The sequence below is a fragment of the Dipodomys ordii genome, unplaced genomic scaffold (assembly GCF_000151885.1).
Source record: "Dipodomys ordii isolate 6190 unplaced genomic scaffold, Dord_2.0 Scaffold78, whole genome shotgun sequence".
NCBI lineage: Eukaryota > Metazoa > Chordata > Mammalia > Rodentia > Heteromyidae > Dipodomys > Dipodomys ordii.
The window spans coordinates 5,353,148-5,379,879 of NW_012267294.1; the positions used below are offsets into that span (position 1 = coordinate 5,353,148).

Genomic DNA, 26,732 nt, shown 5'->3' on the forward strand with positions numbered 1-26,732 from the left:
GTTCGATTCCTCAGCACCACATAAGCAAAAAGAAAAAAGCCGGAAGTGGTGCTGTGGCTCAAGTGGTAGAGCGCTAGCCTTGAGCTGAAGAGCTGAGGCCCAGAGTTCAGGCCCTACTACCGAATCCCCCCCCCAAAAAAATCATATTGTTCTATCCAGCAGTTTATTGTGCAGAAATCATAGATAACTACCACTAGTACAGTAACAAAAGAATAGCCATTTGTTACTTTTTGCTTATTTGACTTTATAGTATGCCTTACATTTATGGATTAGGAAAAGTTCTAAGTGGAGAGGTATTTCAGATAGTTACTGTTACATTTTTAAACCTTGTCCTAATTTTTTCTGGGTAGATTCTGTATATGTAAAGATATTGTCTTATCTCTGGCTGTGTGAAAATACCATCCTTTTGTTTTTAGGCCACTGTTTTAGCTTCCAGTTCTACTGCAGCAGCTGCTACTCTTTCTCTGGCTAATTCAGATGTCTCATTGCTAAACTACCAGTCAGCTTTGTATCCGTCTTCTGCTGCTCCGGTCCCTGGAGTTGCCCAGCAGGGTGTGTCCTTGCAGCCCGGAACCACCCAAATTTGCACTCAGACAGATCCATTCCAGCAAACCTTTATAGTATGTCCACCTGCTTTTCAAAGTAAGTAGTGAGACTCTTGTATTATGTAATATGACATTGGGCCTACTGTTCTAGGCAGATCTAGTGGTTTAGTTTTGGTCTCTGACCAGTTAAACTCTGCCTCTGATGTTTATAGTAACTGGAACTGTGTGATAATCACAAAGTAGATTTTTCCTTTTTACACTGGTAATTTCTCTATGATTGCTATAGAAACTCAGTGTCTCTTCCCTTACCTGAATTACCAGTTACCAGGTTTTTGTTTTTCTTTTTCTTTCCTTTCCTTTCTTTCTTTCTTTCTCTCTCTCTCTCTTTCTTTCTTTCTTTCTTTCTCTATGTCTCTCTTTTTTTTCTTTCCTTCCTTCCTTCCTTCCTTTTCTTTCTTTCTATACATTGAGGCCTTCTGTTAATACAAACCTTGAATTAAACATGTATATCTATCTCAGTATATAGAATATATATACATCTTAAAAAATTGGTTGTATGCTAGGCCTTGTGGTTCAAAGCCTGTAATCCTAGCTACTTGGGAGATCACAGTTCAAGGCCAGCTGTATCCTATAAGTTCTTTGCTTGTTTGTTGGTCCTGGTGCTTGACCTCAGGGTCTAGGCACTGTCCCTGAGCTTTTTTGCTCAAGGCTGTAGCATTTTACCATTTTGAGCCACATTGCTACTTCCAGTTTTCTGGTGGCTAATTGGAGATCGTCTCACAGACTTTTCCTCAGGTAGCTAGGATTACAGGTGTATACCACAGTGCCCAGCTCATATACATTATTGATACTCCAACTCAGCTAATATCTGGACATGATGGTGCATACCAATGATTCCAGGTACAAAGGAAGAAAAATGTCTGGGTGCGTTGTTGTGCCCTACCATCCCCAGTGACATGGGGATGTACGAGAAGGAGGATCACAATCCAGGCCTACCCTGGCATAAAGTAAGACCCTACCTCAAGAATAACCAGTGCCAAATGGGGATAGAGGCATGGCTCACATAGAAGAGGACTTGTCTGGCAAGTGTAAGGACCTGAATTCAGTCCCTAGTAATAGGGGAAAAAATGGTTATAAGTAGAATTGTTAAATATTGAATCGAATTTCCTATCATTATCTTTTAAGATAAAATTATGCCCCATTTAAAAATTTATTCTAAAATGTAAAAGTCACGCTGAAGAATGTAGCAATCTTTTAAGTTACTTTCAATAAGAAAGATCATGACATAGTGATCTGGAAAGTTCTACAGGCTGGAGTGCTTATGTGGGATAGACTTTAGGAATATCTGCTTCAGCTCACAAATCATATTGTTCCTATAAACTCTTATCAACAGAGGAAGAAAATAGCTGAAGAAAGAGGGTATGACCCAATGTGTTTCATTCGGTAGTAATTTTACATTCTCATTTTATTATTATTGTTCTGTAATTCAGTCTGTTTAGTTTTTTTTTTTCTGAAATACAGGAAGGTTAAATTACTTTGTAGATATTTTCTGATGACACTTTGTGAACGTTAATACAAGGCCTGGTGCTCAAACCTGTTATCCCAGCCCTTGGGAGACAGGCTGGAGGCCAGTCTGAGCTATACAGCAAGGCCCTGATCCTTTAAAAAATATAAATAAATAAGGAAAAGAATAAAAGGTCAATCTCAATGGGAATAAATTGGATTTCAGGCTTTTTATATATACCTTTCATCGAAGTAGGTAGCATTTTTATCTTTTTACTTCAGTTACTTGTTGATTGTGACTCTCTTGTTTGTTTGGTTTCTGACAGAGTCGGAGCAAGCAGAAGGAAGTGAGGGTCTGGGGGAGACTGAGAGATTACCGGGAGGCCAGGAGAGCGGTAGCCATGTAAACCAGGGAGAGACCACAGGGCGAGCGGAGGAGCAGATTCAAAATCCGTAAATGCAAACTTAGCTTCGCTTACCAAATTACCTTTAATGTATGCTTTATAGTAGTAAAACTCTATGCGTTGGGTCATCAGATATGGAAGGATTCTTCCACTGAATTTAGAAAATTAGCCTTCCCTACCTTTTCCAAAGTGAATTACATTGGAATAGTTTTCAGATGTGGGACCCTGATATTTTCCCTTAGTAAACCAAAATAAACAGGTAGGGGGAGCATGGGATAGTCCCTTTTGATAAGAACTAGGTAAGTATAAACTTTGGAAAGGTCCTACTACCGCCCCCCTCCCCGTCTAGAAGTATAAATAACCTCTGAGGAGCTAGTAGAGCTCCTCTAAGCACTGGTGGCTTGCCTGTAATACTAGCAACTCAGTAGGCTGAGATCTGAGGATTTCAGTTTGAAGCTAGCCCAGGTGGACAAGTCCTTGAGACTCATCTCCAGGTAACCACCAAAAAGTGGGAAGTGGAGTTTAAGTCCTAGCATCAAAGGGAAAAAAATAATTTTTTTCAAACAAAAGGGAGGTTTGACATGACAGTGGTTGTGATGATACCTGATAATATCAGGTATTTGCCAAATAGTGTTTTAAGTACTTTCATATGTATTAACTTATTCTTACAAACAACTATTATCCCCAGTTCCTAAAGGACAAAATCCTCCTGTGCTTAAAGTAATTTGACGATTTACTCAAGACAATGATTAGCACCTCTCCCCGCACTAGGGCTCACCATGGGTCACTTGCAGTGTTATTCCATACTGTAAGGAGCTGTCAGTATCTTGCCAGCCCCACCAAGTGCTGATGTCTTCTGAGTTGCCACTTTCCTTTCCTCCTCTTCCTCTACAGATGCTGGCACAGGAGGACACAATCCTCCTTAGGCCTCACCAAGTGGCTTAAAGGATATCAGTAAAACAGCTCAGCCTTCTGGGAGAGCCTTCCCAAAGTACTGTTATTCTTTGTTTCCAGCTATGGTGGAAAAAGGCCTAGTTTAACCTAGCTCTGTGCCTGTGGCTTAGCCTACATAACTGTAGTCTCCTTTATAGGTCATACTAATTCCAGTTGACCAAAATAGACATACATTTTGTAGAGTGGCAGCTATTCTTGTATATTTGTCCCCTTTCACTTTTGTCACTCTGGGAGTCATAAATTTGCTTTTCTAGCCAACATTGCCTCCTGACCTTCTCCATTTGTAGGAGGCTTGTACAATGACCTCTTGAGGTCAGGATACTGTCCCTGTGTCCTAGGAATGCACACAAGATTTTGGGTTGCATTGCTTAGGTCAGCATGGCTGGCAACCTTTACATCTTATCCAGATTCACGCACCCCCCCCACCCCCACCCCCGCCATCGGGCTTAAACTCTGGGCCTGGGCGATGTCCCTCAGCTCTTCCGCTCAAGGTGAGCACTTTACCACTTGAGCCACAGCACCACTTCCGGCTTTTTCTGTTTATGTGGTGCTGAGGAATTGAACCCAGGTGGGCCTCATGCATGCAAGGCAAGCACTCTACCACTGAGCCACCTTCCCAGCTCCCTTATCCAGACTTTACAATTTATTGTTAAATTACTCACAAAATACTGATGTGCGAAATTGGGAAACTAGCTTGCTGAAAAAAGCAAGTTTATACGTTACACATTTGGTTTATACATTATACTCCTTTGATACCTCTATAGTAATAGTAAGAGAAAGTAAGCTGGATGTGATAGTGCCTGCCTGTAATTGTGGTACTCGGGAAGCTAGTCTGAGTACATAGTGAACCTTGTCAGATAGAGAGAAAGAGAGAAAAGAAATTGATGAGAGCTTAGAAAATGTCACTGATGCAGTCTTCTGAATAAAATGTTTGCCTCTTCACTACATAAAATGTGTTAGCGAAATTAAAGAGGATTAGAAGAAACAGAAACTTAAATTCTCCAAATTGAAAGTTTTGAAAGGGTAGGTATAGGAGAAAACTTCAAAGGCCCCCCCTTTTTTTTAAAGACCCTCTTTTTTTTAAGTCTTGATAAAAACAAAGAGCTGGTTGAGTGAGCCATGGTGGCTCATGCCTATATTCCTAGCTACTCAAGAGGCTGAGATCTGAGGATCACGGTTCAAAGCTAACACAGCCAGGAAAGTGTGCGAGACTCCAATTAACCAGCAAAAAGCCAGAAGTACAGCCATGGCTCAAGTGGTAGAGTACTAGCCTTGAGCTAAAGGGCTCAGGGATAGCACCTAGGCCCTGAGTTCAAGCCTCAGGACTGGCACAATACATAAGTAAATACAAGACCTATGCTGAACCCCCTTTTCCTAGTTTGAGGTTCCTATTTGTAAGAATTTATAATAGATACCTCTATCTTATGGGAATTTATTCAGCATTTATCCCAGGAGCACAGCAAATTAAAAATATAAATAAAATATGGTCACTGTTTTCAAAGACAGCGAAGACTTTTTCCATGTTCTTAGCTGCTCTTTAACCATAAGAGAACTATATCAGAAAGCCACCACTGACAAAAGCAGATTTCCATGACCCAAAAAGTATATTTATCTTTCATTTTCTGCGGGTTAAAGGTAGTATGACTAACATTTGAACTTGGTTGAAGTTTTTTGAGGAGACAAAATATCCTTTAAAATATTCTCAATAGCTGGGTGCTGGTGGCTCACACCTATATTCCTAGCTACTGAGGAGGCTGAGATCTGAGGATAGAAGTTTAAAGCCAGCCTGGGCAGAAAAGTCCCTGTGATAACTCTTATTGCCAATAAACTACTCAAAACCAAGAAGTGATGCTGTGGCTCAAGTGATAGAATGCTAGCCTTGAACACAAAGAAGCTCAGGGACAGTGCCCAGCCCCTGAGTTTAAACCCCACAACCCCCCCCCCCCAAATCTGAACAAAAAGGTAATTTAGATTGCAAATTCAACTGTCTAATTTTAAAGTTATGGGGCTGGGAAGGTGGCTCAGTGGTAGAGTGCTTGCTTTGCATGCATGAGGCCCTGGGTTTGATTCCTCAGCTGGAGGTAGCACTGTGGCTCAAGTGGTAGAGTGCTAGCCTTGAGCTGAAGAACTGAGGACAGTGCCCAGGCCCAGAGTTAAGGCCCCACGACTGACAAAATAAACAAGCAAATAAATAAAGTTATAATTATGTTCAAGTCTATTTTTAGTAGATGACAGTTTGAAAAAGCACTTAGGCACTACTCCCCAATGAACTAAAAGGTAAATATCATACTACTTGAAGGGATAGATAGATAGATAGATAGATAGATAGATAGATAGATAGATAGATAGATAGATAGATAGATAGATAGATAGGTAGATAGATCATTAGATCTGATAGATGGGATGGTTATTGTGTTTTAAATTGTGTAACATTAAAATGAAAATTCCTTCTGGGCACTGGTGGTTCACGCCTTCTAATCCTAGCTACTTAGGAAGCTGAGCTCTGAGGATCATGGTTCAAAGCCAGTCCAGGCAGGAAAGTCTGTGAGGTACTTATCACCACTCAGCTACCAAGATGAAAGCCAGTGGAGCTGTGTCTCAAGTGGTTGAGTACTAGCCTGGAGCAAAAGAAGCACAGGCTCAGCGCCCATGCCCTGGGTTTAAGCCCCAAGACTGGTGTACGCACGAGTGTGCACACCCATACTCACAGACACACACAAAACTGAGAATTCCCTTCAGTCAGCCCTCCCTGTGTCAGATGTCTTTGCATTTGGCTAACTGATGGGAACCAAGTTACCTTTTCTTAACTTTTAAGACTTCTGACTGAAGCTCCTTTGTCTGGAGTGTCTGAAACTAAAACCTGAGCAGTAAAAAAGGCTGAAAACAAAAAACAAAATGATCCTCAAACCCAGCAAAGCAGTTTACCAATGATGTTTTTTTTTCCCCGCCAGCTGGGCTACAAGCAACAACAAAACATTCTGGATTCCCTGTGAGGATGGATAATGCTGTGCCAATTGTACCCCAGGCGCCAGCTGCTCAGCCACTGCAGATCCAGTCAGGAGTGCTCACCCAGGTAAAAGCCAGAATGGTATTGCTGAAGCACTTGGAAAACAGACACTTTGTTTTAGAATATGGTATTTGCTTTGACTATAAAATCTTTCTTGGTTCTGACTCAGTGGTCTTAAAATGCAACATTACAATGTAACAATATACTCATTGCTTCATTACTACAACTCCCTGTGTCTCCCTCAGATTGACAAGGATACATAATATCCAGATGCTGAGAAAGGGTCATCTGACTAAGTTTACTCTTAACTTTATGGGATCAGGTCCTCTACCTCTAGATATCTTAAAGATACAGTATACATGCAGCACTTTTTGTTCTAAAAGCAAGGCTCCACTACTGCCCCTCATTGTCTGTTTTGCTTTCAGTGGAGAGGCTAAGTCACATCAGGAAGTCACCATTTCTTCATTCCTTACGTTGAACTAGGCTGTAATAAGCTTTACGCTGTCACACTTGCCAGATGATTGAGAAACTAAGACAATAGAGAAAAACCATGCAAGATTTATAATAGCAAGTATACATTATAAATTCTATATGTAAATGTTTGTGGCCCAGAAACATACAAGAAATACAAAAATCTTATTTTATGAGTTCTGTCCCAGAACAGATTCTCTGGGTCTGGCCCAAGAAAGATTCTGTACTCTTTGCTTTAGGCCATGGATGTTTGACCTAGTGAACTCAAGCTGTGCAGAGTGAGGGGGAAGAGGTTTGTACATCTTAGGTGATTTGAATTAACTTTGATGGTAATAACATGGGGTCTGAGGACCCTTCTGAATCCACATGACCTGCCTCAGTGTTTGTCTCACTCACCTGCCTAATCTACATTTCAGGGAAGCTGTACACCACTAATGGTAGCAACTCTCCACCCTCAAGTAGCCACCATCGCACCGCAGTATGCGGTGCCCTTTACCCTGAGCTGCACAGCCGGCCGGCCGGCGCTGGTTGAACAGACCACTGCTGTACTGGTAATTCCCTCACTTGACTGTGTTACTAACGGGGTTTCTTTGTTTTCTTTCTTTTTAAATTTTTCCTGTTCGTTATTGTTCTGTTCTTCTGGTTTTCTCATTTTAAAAAAAGTAGCTTAGTCTTGCAGAGGGCATGGAAGCATGAGCCATCTTGTGGCTGTGTTCTTGCTGCATCTTCAGTGTCACACTGCTCCTCCCCAACGTTGGCTGAAGCACCGGTTGGTGTTCAGTTTGGCTCTGTCAGGAGCCAGACCCCTTGATTCTTCTTTGCCAGCCAGAGTGGTGAAGCTCTTGATTTAGCCTCAGAAGAGCCTCAACACTGTTCCCCATTTTCTGCCCTCTTATACCCTCTATGGTCCTTCAGAAGGAAGGAAATGGCCTTAGTTTGACTGGCAAACAGCCCAGATGTCCAAAAACTGAACTCCTTGTCAAGTTAGCTTTTTAATTTTCCCATTGTTTTAAGCTTCTAAAACGCTGTGCATGTGGAAATTTTAAGATGTTCTTAATTCTTTATTGGTTAACATCTATCTTCCTTCTGTAAACACATGAAGATAGGTCTTTTTGGCACTCATAATCAGTGGCAACTTCTGTCTCCCATGAAAAGTTGTTCCCTTTAGGATATAGTTCAAGTTGCTAATGAACATTAAAGGAGAACTCAATTCTTTGGATTTATAGAACTAATATGAAGAGCCAATGCAGTCTCTTCTACTGAAATTTTCTGGGAGAAGTCGTTGAGTAGCACTACAGTTGTAGTAGCATCAGACTTGGAGAAAGAAAAAACAAATGAACAGGACTTTGAGGTATATCTCAGCAGTTGTAAGCTTCAGAGTGAGTTTTGGATGTGTTTTATTTAGGGGACTTAGAATTGTTTATTGCATATTTTAACATTTCATTATTTGAGATTTAAAATTAAATAAACATTTGAAAACCTGATGAATATTATTGAATCCTTCAGAAAATAGTTTTGGACTTTAGTTATGTCTGAAATACTTGTGAGTGGAAAACACTTGCTTAGTATTTAGTTTGAAAGTCTACGCCACCTCCACGTGAATTTCCTCATGAGCATTAATTTTGAGGGCTGGGAGTCAGAGAGAATCCATCTTGTTTTATCCAAGCCACTGGTTTCTCCTTGCTTATCTATAATTTTGAGGTTTGAGATGTTAGTTGACACCTTTCCTTTGCTGTTTTTCTTAAGTTTGCACTAGCCATTTGCTGAGCTTTGCATATTTTTGTTCTTCCTCTGTCAAAGCAGTTCGTCGCTTGGAACGCCAGATTTCTGCCTCACGTGGGAATGTTATTTCTTGCTTTGTATTAAACTACATGCTTTGTCTTGTGCAGGTGTTGGCTTATGGAAAGACGCATGGTGTGACTTAACATACCTCTCTTATTTTCTGTTTTGTTTTGTTTTGTTTTAAATTCTGCATATGGTAACAGACCTGTTTGCAGTTTCTCTGCTTGGAAGGCTTCTTGTTTGGAACCAGTACTTGTTACAAGTGGATCTGTTACTTGCAGAAATATTTTTAAGAGTGTGTTGATGGCCTTGCTGTTTGAAATCTATGAAACAACCATATGTGCTCAAGTATTGTGGGCAGTTACACTGCCGGATTCAAGTTTAAAAAGAAAATGTGCCTTCTTTTTTTTTTCCCAGAAAACACCACAATTTCTGTAAGAAGTATTAAAAAAAGTATTTATTGCTTTGTCTTTTTTTTTTTTGGCCAATCCTGGGGCTTGAACTCGAGTCCTGGGCACTGTCCTAAAGCTTTTTTTGCTCAAGGATAGCACTCTACCACATGAGCCATAGCGCCATCTCCAGCGTTTTCTGTTTATGTGGTACTAAGGAATCAAACCCAGGGCTTCATGCATGCTAGGCAAACACTCTACCACTAAGCCACATTCCCAGCCCAGTTTTTTTTTTGTTTGTTTCTTTGTTTTTTTTGGTGCAGGGTTTTTCGCTCAAGGCTAGCATGCTCTACCACTTGAGCCACAGCTCTACTTCCAGCTTTTTGTTGGTTAATTGGAGATAAGAGTCTCATGGACTTTCCTGCATAGGCTGGCTTCAAACCACAATCTTTAGATCTCAGCCCTCCTGAGTAGTTAGGATTACTGGCCTAAGCCACCAGTACCTGGCTGTTGCTCTGTCTTTAGAAGTGGCATTGCTTGGGGGCGGGGGGGTCCAGTCGTGGGGCCTGAACTCTGGGCTTGGGCACTGTCCCTTAGCTCTTCAGCTCAAGGCTAATGCTCTACCACTTGAGCCACAGCGCCATTTCCGTCTTTTTTCTTTTTGCTTATGTGGTGCTGAAGAATCGAACCCAGGGCCTCAGAGGCATGCAAGGCAAGCGCTCTACCACTGAGCCATCTTCCCAACCCCGTGATGTATTTTCTTATAGTGATTAGTTTTTATATGAAAGTATGTTTCCAGAAAGGATACATAAAACAGTTTTACATAACTGTTAAAAATAATATGCTTTCTGCCTCTATTTTTTAAATACTTAGCTGGTTGCCTCAATTTTTCATTCTGTCATAGGTCTGTAAATGTTGGTGTTAGCTTTCTTTTTCTTTTTTCTTTTTTTTTGGGGGGGAGGGGGTCCGGTCGTGGGCCTGAATTCTGGTCTGGGGCGCTGTCCCTCAGCTCTTCAGCTCAAGGCTAACGCTCTACCACTTGAGCCAACAGCGCCACTTCCGGCTTTTTTTTTTCTGCTTATGTGGTGCTGAGGAATCGAACTCAGGGCCTCATGCATGCAAGGCAAGCGCTCTACCACTGAGCCACCTTCCCAGCCCCTGTGTTAGCTTTCTTTAGCTGGCACAAAACTGTTTGCCAAAGGGCTTTGCTTTTGGTCATCTTGGCTCCGTTTTCTACCCTTTTAAACAAGGGAAGAGTTGCACCTTATGTTTTATGGGTGTGATTGACCTGCTGTCTTATATGATTGGCGCTCAAATATTAGCATTTTTCTTTTTTAATAGCAGGTATGTTTTCTTAAATTTCTAGGGCTGTATTTTACAGTTTTACAAAGATAAACTCCAGTGTTTAACTAGAGTTTGCCTCTGAATTTTCTCTTTACAGTTTAATAGAAACTCTTACCTGTTAAGGACCTTTGTTTCTTGTAGTGTGCTGATGCTCAGGTTATGGAAATAGCTAAGAGCAAGTAGTATGCTCTACCTTCTTGTAACACTTACAGCCATGCGCTCCTCTGACCTTTCTTTGTCTCTGCAAGTTAACAATCTACAAGCAACTTTTTTATAAAAGATATTTTCTTTCATCTTAAAAGCAGAAGAAAACGTCAACTGTGAATCAAGTCTGGGTTTGTGTGTGTGTGTTTTGTTGCAGCAAGCTTGGCCTGGAGGAACACAGCAAATCCTCCTGCCTTCAACGTGGCAACAGTTGCCTGGGGTGGCACTGCACAATTCTGTCCAGCCCACAGTGATTCCAGAAGCCATGGGTAGCAGCCAGCAGCTAGCAGACTGGAGGCAAGTGCCCTGTGTCTCTCTCTGAAACCTGCAAGTGCTATTGGGGGGGGGGGGAGGATTTGGTGTGGAGAGACTAAGAAGAAAATAAATAAGAAATTTGTCTTTATTTAAAATTATTTTTTTGGCGGGGGGGGGGAGAGGGGGTTGGTTGGTTGTAGGGCTTGAACTCTGGGCCTGGGAGCTCTTCAGCTCTAGGCGAGCACTCTACCACTTGAGCCACAGCGCCACTTCCGGTTTTCTGGTGATTTATTGGAGATCAGAGTTTCATGGATGATCCTGCCTAGGCTGGCTTTGAACCATGATCCTCACATTTCAGCCCCCTGAGTAGCTAGGATTACAAGCGTGAGCCATCGGTGCCTGGCTATTTGAAATTCTTAAAATAAATAAATAAATAAAAATAAAAAAAACAATGAACTTGTATCTGGCTAGGAGATGGAATCATAAGAAACTTTAAGCCAGGGGCTGGTAGCTCATGCCTATAGTGTCAGCTACACAAGAGGCTAAGATCAGAGGATTTAGGTTCAAAGCCAGCCAGGCAGACAAGTTCATGAGACTCTTAGCTCCAACTAGCCAGCAGAATACCAGAAGTAGGGGTGTGACTCTAGTAGTAGAGCATCAGCCTTAAGCAGAAAAACCAAGCAAGAGCAGGAGGGCCTGAGTTCAAGCATCCATATCAACATCAAAGGAAAAAGAAATGAAACTTTTAAGTGTAGGAAAATAGGTTATAGATGTCAGGAATCATTTACTCTGTGTTTAAAGAAAGCCTTAAGTGATTAGAGAGGACAGAGTAAAATCCTGAAGCCTTACAAAATCCATGCTGCTGCTGTATTCAGCTGTTTTTTTTTTTTTTGGTGGTGGTGGGGCTTGAACTTTGGGCCTGAGCGCTGTCCCTCAGCTCTTCTTCAACTCAATGCTAGCACTCTACCACTTGAGCCACAACGCCGCTTCTGGTTTTCGGGTGGTTTATTGGAGATAAGAGTTTCACGGAGGGGCTGGGACGGTGGCTCAGTGGTAGAGTGCTTGCCTTGCATGCATGAGGCCCTGGGAAGTGGCGCTGTGGCTCAAGTGGTAGAGCGCTAGCCTTGAGCTGAAGAGCCGAGGGGCAGCGCCCAGGCCCAGAGTTCAGACCCAGGACCGGACCCCCCCCAAAAAAAGAGATTCACAGACTTTCCTGCCTGGGCTGGCTTTGAACCATGATCCTCAGATCTCAGCCTCCTGAGTAGCTAGGATTATAGGCATGAGCCACCGGTACCTGGCTTGTATTCAGTTTTCCTAATCACTTTTAACACCTGACTAGAACATTTGGTTGTCCTAGTATTTCTTAAACTCCTGTTGCAGTCTGCTTCTCAATGGCTCTGGGACTCATGCTTGTCTGTTTCTCTCCCTTGGTATAGGAATGCCCACTCTCATGGTAACCAGTACAGCACCATCATGCAGCAGCCATCCTTGCTTACTAACCATGTGGCCCTGGCGACGGCCCAGCCTCTGAATGTCGGGGTTGCCCATGTTGTCAGGCAACAGTCCAGTTCCCTCCCTTCCAAGAAAAATAAACCATCTGCTCCAATCTCCTCCAAGTAAGTCTGTGGTAGAGCAGATGGTTAAAACTATGCCAGATTCCAAGACGGGATGCATAGCTCAGCAGTAGAGGGCTCACCTAGCATATACAAAAGCCCTGGGTTCAATCCCCAGCACTCTAAGAAAACAAAAACTGTGCCAGTTGCAGAGATCTGCTGTCCAGCATTTGGACTGTTGTGATGTAGATACTTTTGGGCTGAATCTGCAAAGCACCTGCTGAGTTGAGCAACAGCTCGTGAATGTCCATCCCAAATGTGTACTGGTTATAACCCCTCTCTCATGCACACTGGATGTAGCCTTTCTCTTGGTGCCATTTTGAATCCAGGCCACCTTTATGATTTTTTTTTCCCTGCCTACCTAATAGAGTGAATTTCAAACCTTGGGTAAAATGTCCACAAAAATAAAATTTCCTTTTTTCTTTTTATCCCTGGAAACTATCATGTGAGTAGTTTATTTATTATCAGAACCTTTACAGTTGTGTGTTAGCTTAATGATTATGTAGAAAAGAATCAGCAAATTAGGGGACAATCTAGGGAAAAGATGTGCAATTTGAGGGCCTAAGATTGAATGGTGTTGACTTGTAAACTTTTCCACAGACCTGCTGTGGATGTTCTGCCTTCCCAAGTCTGTTCCTTGGTTGGGGGCAGTCCTCTTCGCACTGCATCTTACCATTCCCTCATCCCCGTCCAAGATCAGCATCAGCCAATCGTCATTCCAGACACTCCCAGCCCCCCTGTGAGTGTTATCACTATACGCAGTGACACTGACGAAGAAGAGGACGGCAAGTATAAGCCCAGCAGGTAAGGCAGGTGAACAAGCATCTCTGTCTGTTGTCTGTGTCTCTTTTTACAAGGACAAAAAGAGGTATTTTGGCCAGGTGTTGATGAATCATATCTGCTAGCTCCTCAGGAAGCTAAGATGTGAGGATCAAGATTTGAAGCCGGATTGGGCAGATAAAATCTGTGAGATTCATATGTCCAATTAACCAGCAAAACACTCGAAGTGGAGGTTTGATTCAAGTGGTAGAGTGCCAGTCTTGAGCAAAAGAAGCCCAGCAAGAGCACAGGCCCTAAATTCAAGCCCCATTTTAGACACACACACACACACACACACACACACATATTTTGGAAGCATGATCTTGAATAAGTCAGTCCAAAATACTTAAGTTCCTGTAGCTGAGACTTGTCACGTGTTCTATAGTGTTTTACACTCATCATTACCTTAGAGAGAGGAGTTATATGAAGTTGATGGATTACTCTGCCTTGAAATTCACATTGTGCTGCAGCCATGGTCCTTGCTTTTAAGGAGCTTTATAGTCCAAAAATAGATACCATAACAGAAGCATTGGAACAACAGTTAATTGGATTGAGTAGGTGGGTAAGGGATTATTTGAGACTTTCCTTAATCTGAAAAGGCCTCTGTGGTAGAAGTGGAACTAAGTACAATGGCCTTCTTTTGTGAGCTTCATTTGCTCAAGGCTAGCACTCTACTGCTTGAGTCACAGCGCCACTTTGGCTTTTCCTGTTTATGTGGTACTGAGGAATAGAACCCCAGGGCTTCACACATGCTAGGCAAGCACTCTACCACTAAGCCACTTTCCCAGCCCTGAAAGTAGAAGACTTTGAGCACCATGTCATTTCATCTTGCTTCTTGCTCTTTAATGCAGGTTCACAGCTAGGCAGTTTACAAGAGGGTACGGGAAAACATAAGGACTGGGATCCTCACTTCTCTCTCAGTATGAGCCCAGTCAGTTTCCTTGACTGAATATATTTTCCATGAGGCTTTTGAAGTTTAGCCATAGCCTAACTTAACCTTTTACCTGAGAAGATAGGATTCACACATGAAAGTAAACTTGGAGCCAGGCACCAGTGGCTCATGCCTGTAGTCCTAGCTACTCAGGAGGATGAGATCTAAGGATTGCAGTCAAAGCCAACCTGAGCAGACAAGTCCCTGAGACTTAACTACCATAAAGCTAGAAGTAGACTTGTGGTTCAAGTGGTAGAGTAACAGCCTTGAGCAAATAAGCTCAAGGATGGTATACCTGCATTCAGGCCCCATTAAAAAATAAAGTAAATAAACTTAGGAAATGGCAAAATAAACCTTACATATGACTAAAGTCAGATGTACATTTAGAGTACATTTAGATTAGAGTCTTTTAGTTCAAAAGGGTGATGTGTAGCATGGTGAACTTGAAACTAAGTTTTGGAAAAAGTGGTCATTGAGTTAAACTGATTTGGGAGAAAGAAAAATCAGTTCTTCACTACAGGAATATGGCTCAGTAGAAGCACACACTGGGCCTTGTTACTTTCACAGAAGCCAGCCCTATTAAAAAGTAAGGAGCTAAAAGGAATAAGGTGAGAGGCAGTGAAGGAGCCTTTTATCAACAAATGAGTGGTAAGGCCAGGTGTGGCAGCACACATCCCCCTGCCTCAGTGTGCTCATCTGCACTGGGGCCTTCAGTCCTGCATCACAGGACGGTGGCAAGATGTATAGACGTGTAAGAATAGCACCTGTATACTTGATAGATACCTAATTTACCCCTGCTTGTATTATCATCATCCCTGGCAGAGATCATGGGAAGGTCTCTGCAAAACCTAAATGGGGCAGTTCAATTCTCATGCATTTTCCTCTCCTCAGCTCTGGCCTGAAGCCGAGGTCTAATGTCATCAGTTATGTTACTGTCAATGACTCTCCAGACTCTGACTCATCTTTGAGCAGCCCGTACTCCACTGACCCCCTGAGCACTCTCCAGGGCAATAGTGGACCACTTCTGGAAGGGCCCGGCAGAGTTGTGGCAGATGGCACTGGCGCCCGTACCATTATTGTGCCTCCACTGAAAACTCAGCCTGGTGACTGCACTGTAGCAACCCAGGCCTCAGGTAAGTGCTGTCCACACAGCTAGAGGGAAAATCCCTTTGCTGCATGCCTGCTTCATATTTTCATTGTACTTAGGCAGGGATTGGGACCGGAAACATAAACGTCCCTCAGGAATACATCCAGAATCCTGTTCCCTGAGGAACAGGCATCAGTTTTTCTTCCTACATTTATTTTGCTTAGACATAAAAGTGAGACTGTGTTTGATGTCAGCATAATGTCTGAAACACATTCAGTGCTTTGTTATATGGGATCAAGAGTTAGCAGGCAATTAGACTTACACAGGTGACTTGAAGTTGGCAATCAAGAAGAAGATAGAACTTAAAAGCTACAAAAGTGCTTGGGAAATGCATCCTTTTTTCCAAGTGGCAGCTTTACTCCCAGGAGGGAGGGGTGGTTTTGGTAGCAGTAGAGCTCTCATGTTCTAGTCATGATGTCACTGCCATGGGGAAAATGGAGCTCTAAATTATAGGGGTATTATGTGAAGGCTCAGTGTGGTTCACCTCAGAAATAGTTGACAATCCCATTGAAGGCAAGGTAGAACATCTTGATGCCAGGCTTGTGAATATAATTATTAGGTCTTCTGTCCATTCTTGGGCATAAAGAATTATAGGCTAGCTCACAAGCCACTGTGTAAATGTGCTTTAATTTTTCTACTGGGAACATGGAAGCAAAATGTTGTGTTCAACTGTCCTGTAATTTCTTAAATTTGAAGGCGGTAAGTACCAATAGAATCTTGCCTGCCTTTAAACCCTTTGTGACATTTAAATATCCTAAGAATTACCAATGGCTTTCTCAGCTCCACATTATCATTTCTTTTTTTTTTTTTTTTTGGTCCAATCATGGGGCCTGAACTCTGAGTCTGGGCGCTGTCCCTCAGCTCTTCAGCTCAAGGCTAGCGTTCTACCATTGAGCCACAGCGCCACTTCCGGCTTTTTTTCTTTTTGCTTATGTGGTGCTGAGGAATTGAACCCAGGGCCTCACTTATGCAAGGCAAGCATTCTACCACTAAGCCACCTTCCCAGCCCACCACATTGTCATTTCTGACTTGTTTAATACCATCCTACATAAAACTAGAGCACCTTGGGAATAGGATTGTATCTTGCTCAGGTTTTATTTCCAGTGGTTCCTTTTATATCACAGGAAATTAGATCATATTTACCCAAGTAGCTTGTAAGGAGCCTGTCATAGCACAGCAGTGGATGATACAGCTCTCCTCTTCTGATATGTGTTGGAAGAAGTAAGACATATTCAAGCTTGTAACTTCCAGGCTGTCTGCAGATGTTGGGTAATTTGATGCCATCTGAGGTTAGATGGGTAATACGAAGCCCTGACCCTTTACAGGTCTCCTGAGTGGTAAGACCAAGCCGGTGGCCTCCGTGAGCGGGCAGTCGTCTGGATGCTGTGTCACCCCCACAGGCCACCGAGCGCAGCGTGGGGGGACTGGCGCAGCACAGCCACTCAACCTTAGCCAGGTAAGCGCCAGGGGCCGCTGCCTTCTGTTTGCATTCTCCCCTGTTAACACTCTCTGGAGGACCCAGCTCCTGGCCACGCTGCTGAATAAAGCCAAATGATGCTCTCTGTGTCCAGCCGTGTGGTATTTCATGGCCCGCATCTTATCTGCGTGTGTGCGTGTGCGTGTGTGTGTGTGTGGTACATTCCAGTTTTTCCACTAGACCTCCCTTGGGCAGCCCAGATAAAAATGTTTATTATTTAGGGACTAGGATGCTTGAGCCCTACCTGGTTCTGTACATCACTTACTTCAAGAACAGATAGTCTTCCTTTATCTCCAGACCGCAAATAACATGAGCCTCACACATTATTTCGAGACAGGAAAAGCATTTTGGCCACTCAACTGGTCCTAATCCTGCCCGTTGCCAGAGCCCGGGACTTGCCCTGTGTCTGCCAGCGTAGCTTTACTATGGAGCAGGGTCACGGCATCCCATGGCGTGTACTCTGCTCTGTATGAGGGAAGCTGGGAGACATAGATGAGCTAAGTGAAAGCTCCCGTCAGTGCGTGTGTTTTGAACTCTGCATTTCCAGAAGTTAGAGGAGAGCAAAAAGAAAGCAATGGCAAGAAAGAGCGGTTAGGGAAAAGCAAAACGCACTGGCTCCAGGATAGGGTGAGTTGCAGGAGCAGGCAACGCTGTTCACGCATGAACCCTGTCCAGGTATGAACTCTGTCCATGTATGACCCCTGTCTGTGTATGAAGCCCATCTGCGTATGAACTCTTCTTCTGTCACACTTCTGTCTGAGGTGGGTCAAGGACTATTCTCCAAGATCAGAAGGACGGGTGGCTACGTCCGGCAGCATTCGTTGCCAGTCTGGGAGATCCTATGCAGTCCAGAAACTGTCAGAGCCAACGCTTTCCCTTTGGTGCCCTGAACCAGAGTGACCTCAAGATTCCTCCTTCCCTTCTTCCTCCTTCCAGAACCAGCAGTCATCCTCAGCTCCGTCCTCGCAGGAGAGAAGTGGCCATCCCGCCCCTCACAGGCAGCAGGCATTTGTGGCCCCGCTCTCCCACGCCCCCTACGCCTTCCAGCATGGCAGCCCACTGCACTCGACGGGGCACCCACATCTGGCCCCCGCTCCTGCTCCCCTGCCAAGCCAGCCTCACCTCTACACGTATGCCGCCCCCACCTCTGCTGCCACACTGGGCACCCCTGGCTCCATTGCTCACCTTTTCTCCCCGCAGAGCTCCTCGCGGCCTGCTGCGGCCTACGGCGCCCACGCCAGTGCCCTGGTGCACCAGGTCCCCGTCAGCGTCGGGCCCAGCCTCCTCGCATCAGCCAGTGTGGCCCCCACTCAATACCAACACCAGTTTGCCACTCGGTCTTACATCGGGTCCTCCCGAGGCTCGACCGTTTTTGCTGGGTACCCTCTGAGTCCCACCAAGATCAGCCAGTTTTCCTATTTGTAGTTGGGTGTGCGTGAGGGAGGAGGGCTCACCGCCCGTGCCTGGCCCTGAGCTCGGAGAGCTGGCGTGGTGAGCCCCCTGCCCTTCTCGTAGTTCTGCAGCTAGCAGCTCATTCTGCAGAGCCGTGACACAGAAGGCTTTTCTCTGGGAACCTGTCTCAGTGTTGACTGCGTTGTTGTAGTCTCCCAAAGTCTGCCCCGTTTTTTAATTTTTCTTTTGTGACAGCACTTTGGTATTTGGAAGAACTCAGAAGCTCATCTTCTGAAGTTACCAAGGAAGAGAGATCACTCCAAAATTATCCTTTGAAAAATGTTTGCTCTCTCTGACCTGACGTCTATAAATGCTTTTAAAAACAGTGAGGCCTCTCTTACTTAACTTTGTTTTATTATGATAGCTGATAAGAGGAAATATGCTGATCTGGCATTACTTCTTGTTTGTTTAAAAACCCAAGGTTTATTTGCCCTTTTTTATTTTAAAAACAGCTTATGCAAATCTATATTATATCATCAGGCATTTTTCCTTGAGCATTAGTTTATGGAGCTTTTAAACTTAAAATGTTTTAATTCTGTTTCCATGTTGCATTATACTTAACGGACACTTGTTTTCATGTTTGGTAAAACTCGTTGAGTGTGGAGATTTTCTCAGTTGCTCTTGTGTTCATTGCAAAGTGGTGTTGGAAAGGTAGTTCTCCATTTGCTGATAACTCAGTGTGAGAGAACCTGTGCCTGAACATGCGGGCACCAAGTATTGTCTTTAAATGAAACACCATGAATTCTTGTTAAACTTATTTTTAAAACTCCTCTGATTCAACTAAAGTTTTATTAGTAACAAAGCCATTCAGGTGTTTTTTGGCATAAGGTGGCAGTTGTTTTACTTCATGCAAGATCTCTTTATTATGAGACATTTGGTCTTGGCGAGCCTTGTCTTCAGATGGTTGCCCTCGGTGAGCCCTGCCGAAAGATGATATGAATTCTCAATAACACATCTCTGCTTTCTCTCTCTCTCTCTTTCTCTCTTTCTCTCTCTCTCTCTCTCTCCTGTTTTATGTGACTTATTTGGGGGAGAAAGCTAAAGAGTTTGAAATCAGATGCAAATGTCATGTATAGCTTTTATACTTCAAAGTAGCTTCCTTCGTATGCCAGCAGCAAACTGAATGCTCTCTTATTAAGACTTCTATAATAAGTGCATGTAGGAATTGGAAAAAATATTTTAAAAGTTTATTACTGAATTTAAAAATATTTTAGAAGTTTTGTAATGGTGGTGTTTTAATATTTTGCATAATTAAATGTGTACATATTGATTAGAAAAATATAACAATTTTTCCTGCTAACCCAAAATGTTATTCGTAATCAAATGTGTAGTGATTACACTTGAATTGTGTATTTAGTATGTATCTGATCCTCCAGTGTTACCCCGAAGATGGAATTAATGTCTCCATTGTATTTAAACCAAAATGAACTGACACTTGTTGGAATGTATGTGAACTAATTGCAAGTTACATAGAGCGTATTACTGTCGTGCTGGATGAGCAGGGGCCTGGCCTGCAAGCAGAGGAGACCCTTGGCGTTGTTTTGCACAGGTGTGTCTGGTGAGGAGTTGTTCAGTATGCGTCTTTCCCTTCCTTTTCTCCTCCCCATATTGTAGTGCCTTATATGATAATGTAGTGGTTAATAGCGTTTACAGTGAGCTTGCCTTAGGATGGACCAGCAAGCCCCCGTGGACCCTAAGCTGTTGAGCTGTTCCCTGGGATTTATCAGAACAGGACTAGTAGCTGTTGTGTAAAGCATTGTTCTCCGTTTTCCTGCTGACATAGGGAAATAAAAACAGCAGCTTTTCTTGTGTACCGCCACTCTGCCCCCTTCCAACTTGGACTCTCAGCTGTGTTCTCACAGAAACATTTCCCAGGTGGCTCTCACTGCATTGCTACCTTGCTTCTGTGAGAATTCAGGAAGCAGGTGAGAGAAGTCAAGCCAATATTGAATATGCATCTTTTAAAGTATGTGCAATCACTTGGAATGAGATCTTCTTTTCCTTTTCCTGTGTAGTAGTTCTTTCTGCTAGTAGTTCACATTGCTAGTCAAATATTTGCTTGTTGAGAAAAAAACATGTAACAGATGTGTTTATACCAAAGAGCCTGTTGTATTGCTTACTGTGTCCCATACTGTGAGGAGGAGTTTTGTGGCGCTGCTGGTGGCAAGAGACTCACAGGGGTGTTTCTTCATCAGTGAAGAACATGAAGAAGGAGCTAAAGCCTGTCGAATCACTGAGGCTTTTGAGGTTTCTTTGTGACAACTTGTATATTCCTGGGGCCCTTCCAACTGGGACTTGTCCCAGCGATAACCCCACCATTGATGTGGGTGAAGCAGAAAGGACAGAGGGGGTCGATTTGGAGGAGGAAGATGAGCCCTGAGACACAGGTGTGTTCCATCTGAGCTGAAGACAAGACTTGAGGGGTAATTCCAGGACTGGCTCTGTGCAGAGATGGTGATAGAAGGTGCAGGATGCTGACGGGAGATTTCATGGAGCCTGGTTGACACACACTACCAGGCTGAACACCGACGAGCAGTCGGTGTATTAAGAGTTTCTTTGCTGTGGGGAGTAAGGGCTTCCTGGTGGGGCAGATAGCCTGCGTAGTCTGCCAGGAGCACGTTGCATTTTCTGTAAATTTTAAAAAGTTAATTATGTGTTCAGCACTCTGTTTGGTCAGGATTGCCAAACAGTTTGTGTAGTTTGCTACTGGTGTCATTCAGTTTTCTGGTCAGTGTGTATCATCTTTGTGTCTCCTCCCTGCCCACCCCACTTTTTTTTGGCAGAGTACATTCTAATTATCTTGTTTAAATGGAGTCTAGTTTCTAGTTTCCAACATTTTGTTGTTGTTCCTTTATCTTTCCTCATCAAGGGACAGGATTTGTTGTTTTTGTAAGAAGTGAGATGTAGGGAACAAACAAATCCCCACTTCGGGCCCTCGTCCAATAGGCAGACATCATTTAAGATAGGGAACAGCGGAGCTTGGATCACTGTGGGGTCATGTGACTAGCAGCGTGAGAGCGTCTCATGCTCTGCTTGGTGACATCTCAGGTGTCTGCTACATGTGTGTGCACTCTACACAGCTTTGGAGCTTAGATGAACATCTCTGGCTTTTGGGGCCTGTGAATGGAGTGAGCAGCCGGCCTGCTTCCGCATGGCTGGTCTCAAAGCAGATGACGGTGTCCAGCCCTCCCTGAACTTGTACTTTTCAGTGAGGGGATGTGTGAAAGGGTTTAGTAGAGCTATCCAGGCTCTTAGGGACACTAGATTGCTCCAGAGTGTTTAATAGCTCCCAGGAAGTTCTGCTGCTGTCTGGGTTGAGCTGAAATGCCAGCCCCAGGAATAAGAACTCCACGTCAACCCATTCTGGCCATCCTGAGCCTGCTTCTGTGATTGCTCACCCATCATTCACCACCAGAGAGGCCAAGCTTGGCTGCCCTGAGCCAGGCAAGCAGTTCAGCAGTGTGTGTTACTTCGCATTATTAGGCAGAAATCCACCGTTGAGGTGGTTTGTTTTATGCTAGGAAATGAGTTTGCCCCCCAGTTATAGGAGTGGCCCAAGCCTGCTTCCTATTTTGATTTTTTTTTAATTGATTGATGGCGCAGCATGTGTGTACATGGTTGTTTGTTGCTAAACTTTATATAATGTGTGGTTTCAATTCAGCTTGAAAAATAATCTCACTCCATGTAGCAGTACATTATATGTACATTATATGTAACGTTAGTATTTCTGCTTTGAATCCTTGGTATTGCAATGGAATTCCTACTTTATTAAATGTATTTGATATGCTAGTTATTGTGTGTGATTTAAACTTTTGCTTTCTCCCTTTTCTGGTGTGCACTTCCTTTTACAACAAGCCTCTAGAAACAGATTGTTTCTGAGAATGACTGAGCTGTGTTCGTAATACAGATGTACTTAGGGAGTATGTAAAATAATCATTTTAACTAAAGAAATAGATATTTAAAATTTATTACTAACTACGGGGAAAAGGGTCCATTGTGTAAAACATACTTTATCTTTGGATTCAATGTTTGTCTTTGGTTTTACAAAGTAGCTTGTATTTTCAGTATTTTCTACATAATATGGTAAAATGTAGAGCAATTGCAATGCATCAATAAAATGGGTAAATTTTCTGATTCATGTGATTGTTTTTACTTCTGCGGTACAAAGATAAACAGATGACACCTTTGGAGTGGCTAAACACATTGCATTTGAACATCAGCAGGGCATTATAGATTACACAGATGCCCTTAAGGGAAATGAATATTAGGTAGGAAATACTTGCTGTAAAATGGAGTGTCCTGGGCCCTTGCTGAACGATCATCTGATTTGACCCTTTGAAAGAAATAGAAACTAAAGAGGTAAGATAACCAAACTGTTTCCTGCCCTGTTGCAGCAAGCATCTAAAATAGCCAAATGCAAGCAAGAGTTACCCTGGAAGACGACAACACTGTTAAGGCCTCCTTTTGTGGAGAAGACACCCCCCACCCCCCTGCCCCGCCAGATTTCTCCTGGTTCTGAAGTGAACACAATCTCTCTTGATAAGGAGAAGGGATTTGCCTATGGTAGTCACTACAGATCTCTAAACCCCTTAGTTTTGATGTCTTTTGACACGTGCTTCAGGCCAAGTTCACTGTATGAACAGCGCCAAACCATTTTGGGCTGCTGCAGCCCTACATGGAGTACTGACATGACCCATGCCTGCAAACACCCTTTTGAACTCTTAATGGGGAGAGATGATCAGCAGGCTGCTTTCTCTCAGTAATAGGAAGGTTGGAATAGACTTGATTTAGATTACAGAATGCCCCTGAAATCAGTGACTATACATTGGTGCTGACCATGGAGGTTTGTAATTTCGGTACAAGACTATCTGGAGAACTACTGTCAGCCTTGTCTGCCCATCATCAGGGTGTATGTGTGTGTGTGTATGTGTGTGTGTGTGTGTGTGTGTGTGTGGGTTGTGGGGCTTGAACTAGGGTCTGGGTACTGTCCCTGAGCTCTCTTGCTCAAAGCTAATGGTCTACCACTTGAGCCACAGTGCCACTTCGAGTTTGGGGTGGTTAATTGGAGATAAGAGACTCAGACTTCCCTACCCCTTTGAATCATGGTTCTCAGACCTTAGCCTCCTGTGTAGTTAGGATGACAGGTGTGAGCCTAGCTTTTTTTTTTTTTTAATCTGTTGTAGTCTCCTTAGTCTAAGTCAGAGAGATCAACATAGGTTCTTAAAGAAATTGGGAAGTCTATAGGAAATCTAATTTTAGTTGCTAAACAAACCCCAGTGAGTTCAATCCATTTGGCTGAATGCTTTGTGGAAACTGCCTTTGGGGTAAAGTTTAAACCTTGGTTTAATCAGGAGGTAGCACCAGGTGGTTGGCACAAGATGGCGCACGTGAGCTATCAGTCTATTTCCCTTTGCCCCCACCCCACCCCCCACCCTGCTTCAAGGCAGGAAATGTGTTTTGTGTTGTTTCTGGGACAGGAGGCGTGATGAGAGGTGCCAGCTCGGAGCCCGCTCCTGCTCCTCAGGCCAGGTCCCTTTCCTGCGTGGCTGGCTGCCCAGCCTCTGCCTTACGTGCTGCAGTGCCCTCCTAGGAGGCCCGGGTTGGAGATGGTTAAGGCTTTGGCTCCAGTGCTTGGGGGCCATCTGTGTTTGATCAGACCAGGCGGGAAGAGGGGTGGGGGGTAGAGAGACTGAAGGCATTCCAGAGGAGTGAGAGACCCAGAGATCAGAAAGGAAGGCCCGCCCCGCCCAGCCCCGCCTGCAACACCGCCCGGCGCAGCAGCGCAGGCCTGAAGGGAGAGGCCCACACCACTCCTCCGGCCCCACGTCCCCGCCGCCATGGGGCCCTGCTCTTCAGTCCTCCTCCTGTTCCTCCTGGCATGGTCTGAGCCCCTCCGAGGGCAGCAGCACCACCTTGTGGAGTACATGGAGCGCCGGCTTGCCACCTTGGAGGTGAGGGGCTTCCCTCCGGTGCCACACAGGGTCAGGGCTCTGAGGATCCCTGATAATTCCGCTTCCCTCCCCCGCTCCCCAAAGCAGTTCCAGGGCAAGGGGTCCCGGGGCCTTGAGGGGTGGAAGAGGAGGCGCCGGCCGAGGGCGGCTCTCCAGGCGCAGCTGACTGTTCCGCTGGCGTTGGGGTTTCTCAGAGAAGCTGCAGTGAGCGTGTGGCTGTGCACGCTTTAACAGTCTGAAGTACTTAGCATTGTCATTTCCAAGAGGACAATTCTGTAATGGAGGAGGGCTCTTTGTGCCCCGGCCCCAGGCCCCGAGGGGATGCGCAGTCTGAAGGACGCTGAGCCTGCTGCTGTCCACTTAGCACGTCTGGACACTTGGCTACTGTGGGGTGTCCGGGCTTGGCCAAGTCTGTTGCTCCTCTTCCCCCTGGCCCGCAGCTGGTGGTTGCAGCTCCACAGCTCGGCAGCCTGCTTCCCTTCTGATCTCCCCTCTTCCCTCCCGACCCACTCCCCGTTTCCAGGAGCGCCTGGCCCAGTGCCAGGACCAGAGCAGTAGGCATGCTGCTGAGTTGCGGGACTTCAAGAACAAGATGCTGCCGCTGTTGGAGGTGGCAGAAAAGGAGCGGGAGGCTCTGAGAACGGAGGCGGACACCATCGCAGGGAGAGTGGACCGCCTGGAGCGCGAGGTGGACTATCTGGAGGTCCAGAACTCAGCTCCCCCTTGTGTGGACCTCCAGGAGAAGGAGACCGAAGGCCCCGGGGCCAAAGGCAAGAGCAGGCGAAATGAGAAATACGACAGAATAACTGGTCAGTGATGCACTCAATCTGCAGCTTTCTTTTTTGGAGTCCTAAGTTTCTTCTCTTTGTCTTAGGCCAGTGTAGCTCTATCTTCCAGAACCCATTTGAGGAAGATCTCTGTCCGGGAAGGAAGGTCCCTGGGGCTGCAGGTGTAGCTTAGTGGTTGAATGCTTGGTTTGTGTGAGGCCCTGGCTTTTCTCCCTGGCACTCTGGGGGGGAGGGAGGATGGGAGTTCCTCGGGCCCTGGCCTCGCTGATGTCCCCTCTCAGCCACAAGAACAGAGGCGTCCACAGGTAGTGCCCACCTTCTTTCAGGTAGCCGGTCCTCAGGAGTCCCGCCGTAGGCCTCTGACTCTTACCTGCCCTCCCTTGCTTTTCTCCTGCACCAGACTGTGACTACACAGTAGCCCAGGTGAGGTCGATGAAGATCCTGAAAAGGTTCGGAGGCCCTGCGGGCATGTGGACCAAGGACCCCCTGGGGCCTGCGGAGAAGATCTACGTGTTCGACGGGACCCAGAACGACACAGCCCTGGTCTTCCCCAGGCTCCGGGACTTCACGCTTGCCATGGCGGCCCGGAAGGCTTCCCGAATCCGAGTGCCCTTCCCCTGGGTGGGCTCAGGGCAGCTGGTATATGGTGGGTTCCTTTACTATGCCCGGAGGCCTCCCGGAGGGCCAAAAGCCACGGGTGAGCTGGAGAACACGTTACAGCTCATCAAGTTCCACTTGGCAAACCGAACCGTGGTGGACAGCTCGGTCTTCCCCGCGGAGGAGTTGCTCCCCCCGTACGCACTCTCCGAGGACACCTACATTGACCTGGCGGCCGATGAGGAGGGCCTGTGGGCCGTCTATGCCACCCGGGATGATGCCAGGCACTTGTGTCTAGCCAAGTTAGACCCCCAGACCCTGGACACAGAGCAGCAGTGGGACACCCCGTGTCCCAGGGAGAACGCCGAGGCGGCCTTTGTCATCTGTGGGACCTTGTACGTCGTCTATAACACCCGCCCTGCCAGCCGGGCCCGCATCCAGTGCACATTTGATGCCAGCGGCACCCTGACCCCCGAGCAGGCAGCGCTCTCCTACTTTCCCCGTCGGTACGGTGCCCACACCAGCCTCCGCTATAACCCTCGCGAGCGCCAGCTCTATGCCTGGGATGATGGCTACCAGATTGTCTATAAGTTGGAGATGAGGAAGAAAGAGGAGGAGGTCTAGCCATGTTTCTTTGACTCTTATCCCCATACATTTTCATTCCTGCTAGATTTCCTGCTGCTCATTCATCAAATATAGCCAAATTGTGACTCCAGTCGCCTACTTTTAAAAACAAACCAATTGCACCTGAATGTTTTGTTTTTATTTTTAGTGTTAGTACTGGGCCTTGGCTGGTGCTCTACATCTTGAGTCAAAGCTCCTCTTCTGGCCTTTTGCTGGTTAATTTTCTGACATTTTCTGCCTGGGCTGGCTTCAATATGAGATACTCAGATCTCAGCCTCTTGAGTGGCTAGGATGACAGGCGTGAGCCATGACGCCGGGTGGCCACTGGATTTTGGTTTCGTGTGGAACTCCAGATCTCGAGGCATCCATTCTTTTAGAGCTAAATCAGTGACCCCTGAAGCTTCACTCCTGCCCCGTGACAGCTCATTTAGCCCTAGAATAGCTCAGGCCCAGAGTTCTGAGCCTCCAATGAGGA

The 26,732-nt window shown here is 45.1% G+C and overlaps 2 protein-coding genes across 2 annotated transcripts in view; both read left to right on the forward strand.

Annotated features, from left to right (window-relative positions):
- Hipk1 (homeodomain interacting protein kinase 1) overlaps positions 1-22,435 on the forward strand; it is a 51,345-nt gene extending 28,910 nt beyond the window's left edge. The window contains exons 5-13 of the mRNA XM_013024626.1: positions 417-642; positions 6,358-6,479; positions 7,301-7,435; positions 10,761-10,900; positions 12,295-12,474; positions 13,072-13,275; positions 15,113-15,354; positions 16,694-16,824; positions 17,782-22,435. Coding sequence (XP_012880080.1) covers positions 417-642; positions 6,358-6,479; positions 7,301-7,435; positions 10,761-10,900; positions 12,295-12,474; positions 13,072-13,275; positions 15,113-15,354; positions 16,694-16,824; positions 17,782-18,270 — 1,869 coding nt within the window. The 3' untranslated portion in view covers positions 18,271-22,435. The remainder of the gene's footprint in view (positions 1-416; positions 643-6,357; positions 6,480-7,300; positions 7,436-10,760; positions 10,901-12,294; positions 12,475-13,071; positions 13,276-15,112; positions 15,355-16,693; positions 16,825-17,781) is intronic.
- Positions 22,436-23,922: 1,487 nt separating this feature from the next.
- Positions 23,923-26,379, forward strand: Olfml3 (olfactomedin-like 3). The gene is made up of 3 exons (XM_013024661.1): positions 23,923-24,248; positions 24,772-25,057; positions 25,437-26,379. The coding sequence occupies exons 1-3, from the start codon at positions 24,135-24,137 to the stop codon at positions 26,255-26,257; spliced, it is 1,221 nt and encodes a 406-aa protein (XP_012880115.1). The 5' UTR covers positions 23,923-24,134; the 3' UTR covers positions 26,258-26,379.
- The last annotated feature ends 353 nt before the right edge of the window (positions 26,380-26,732 follow it).

What these genes read in the sequence shown, in the direction of transcription:
- Olfml3 (XM_013024661.1), top strand. Translation starts at nt 24,135, where the DNA reads ATGGGGCCCTGCTCTTCAGTCCTCCTCCTGTTCCTCCTGGCATGGTCT. An exon ending in GCCGGCTTGCCACCTTGGAG is followed by an intron (nt 24,249 to 24,771) that starts GTGAGGGGCTTC and finishes CCCCGTTTCCAG; the next exon opens with GAGCGCCTGGCCCAGTGCCA. An exon ending in GAAATACGACAGAATAACTG is followed by an intron (nt 25,058 to 25,436) that starts GTCAGTGATGCA and finishes CTCCTGCACCAG; the next exon opens with ACTGTGACTACACAGTAGCC.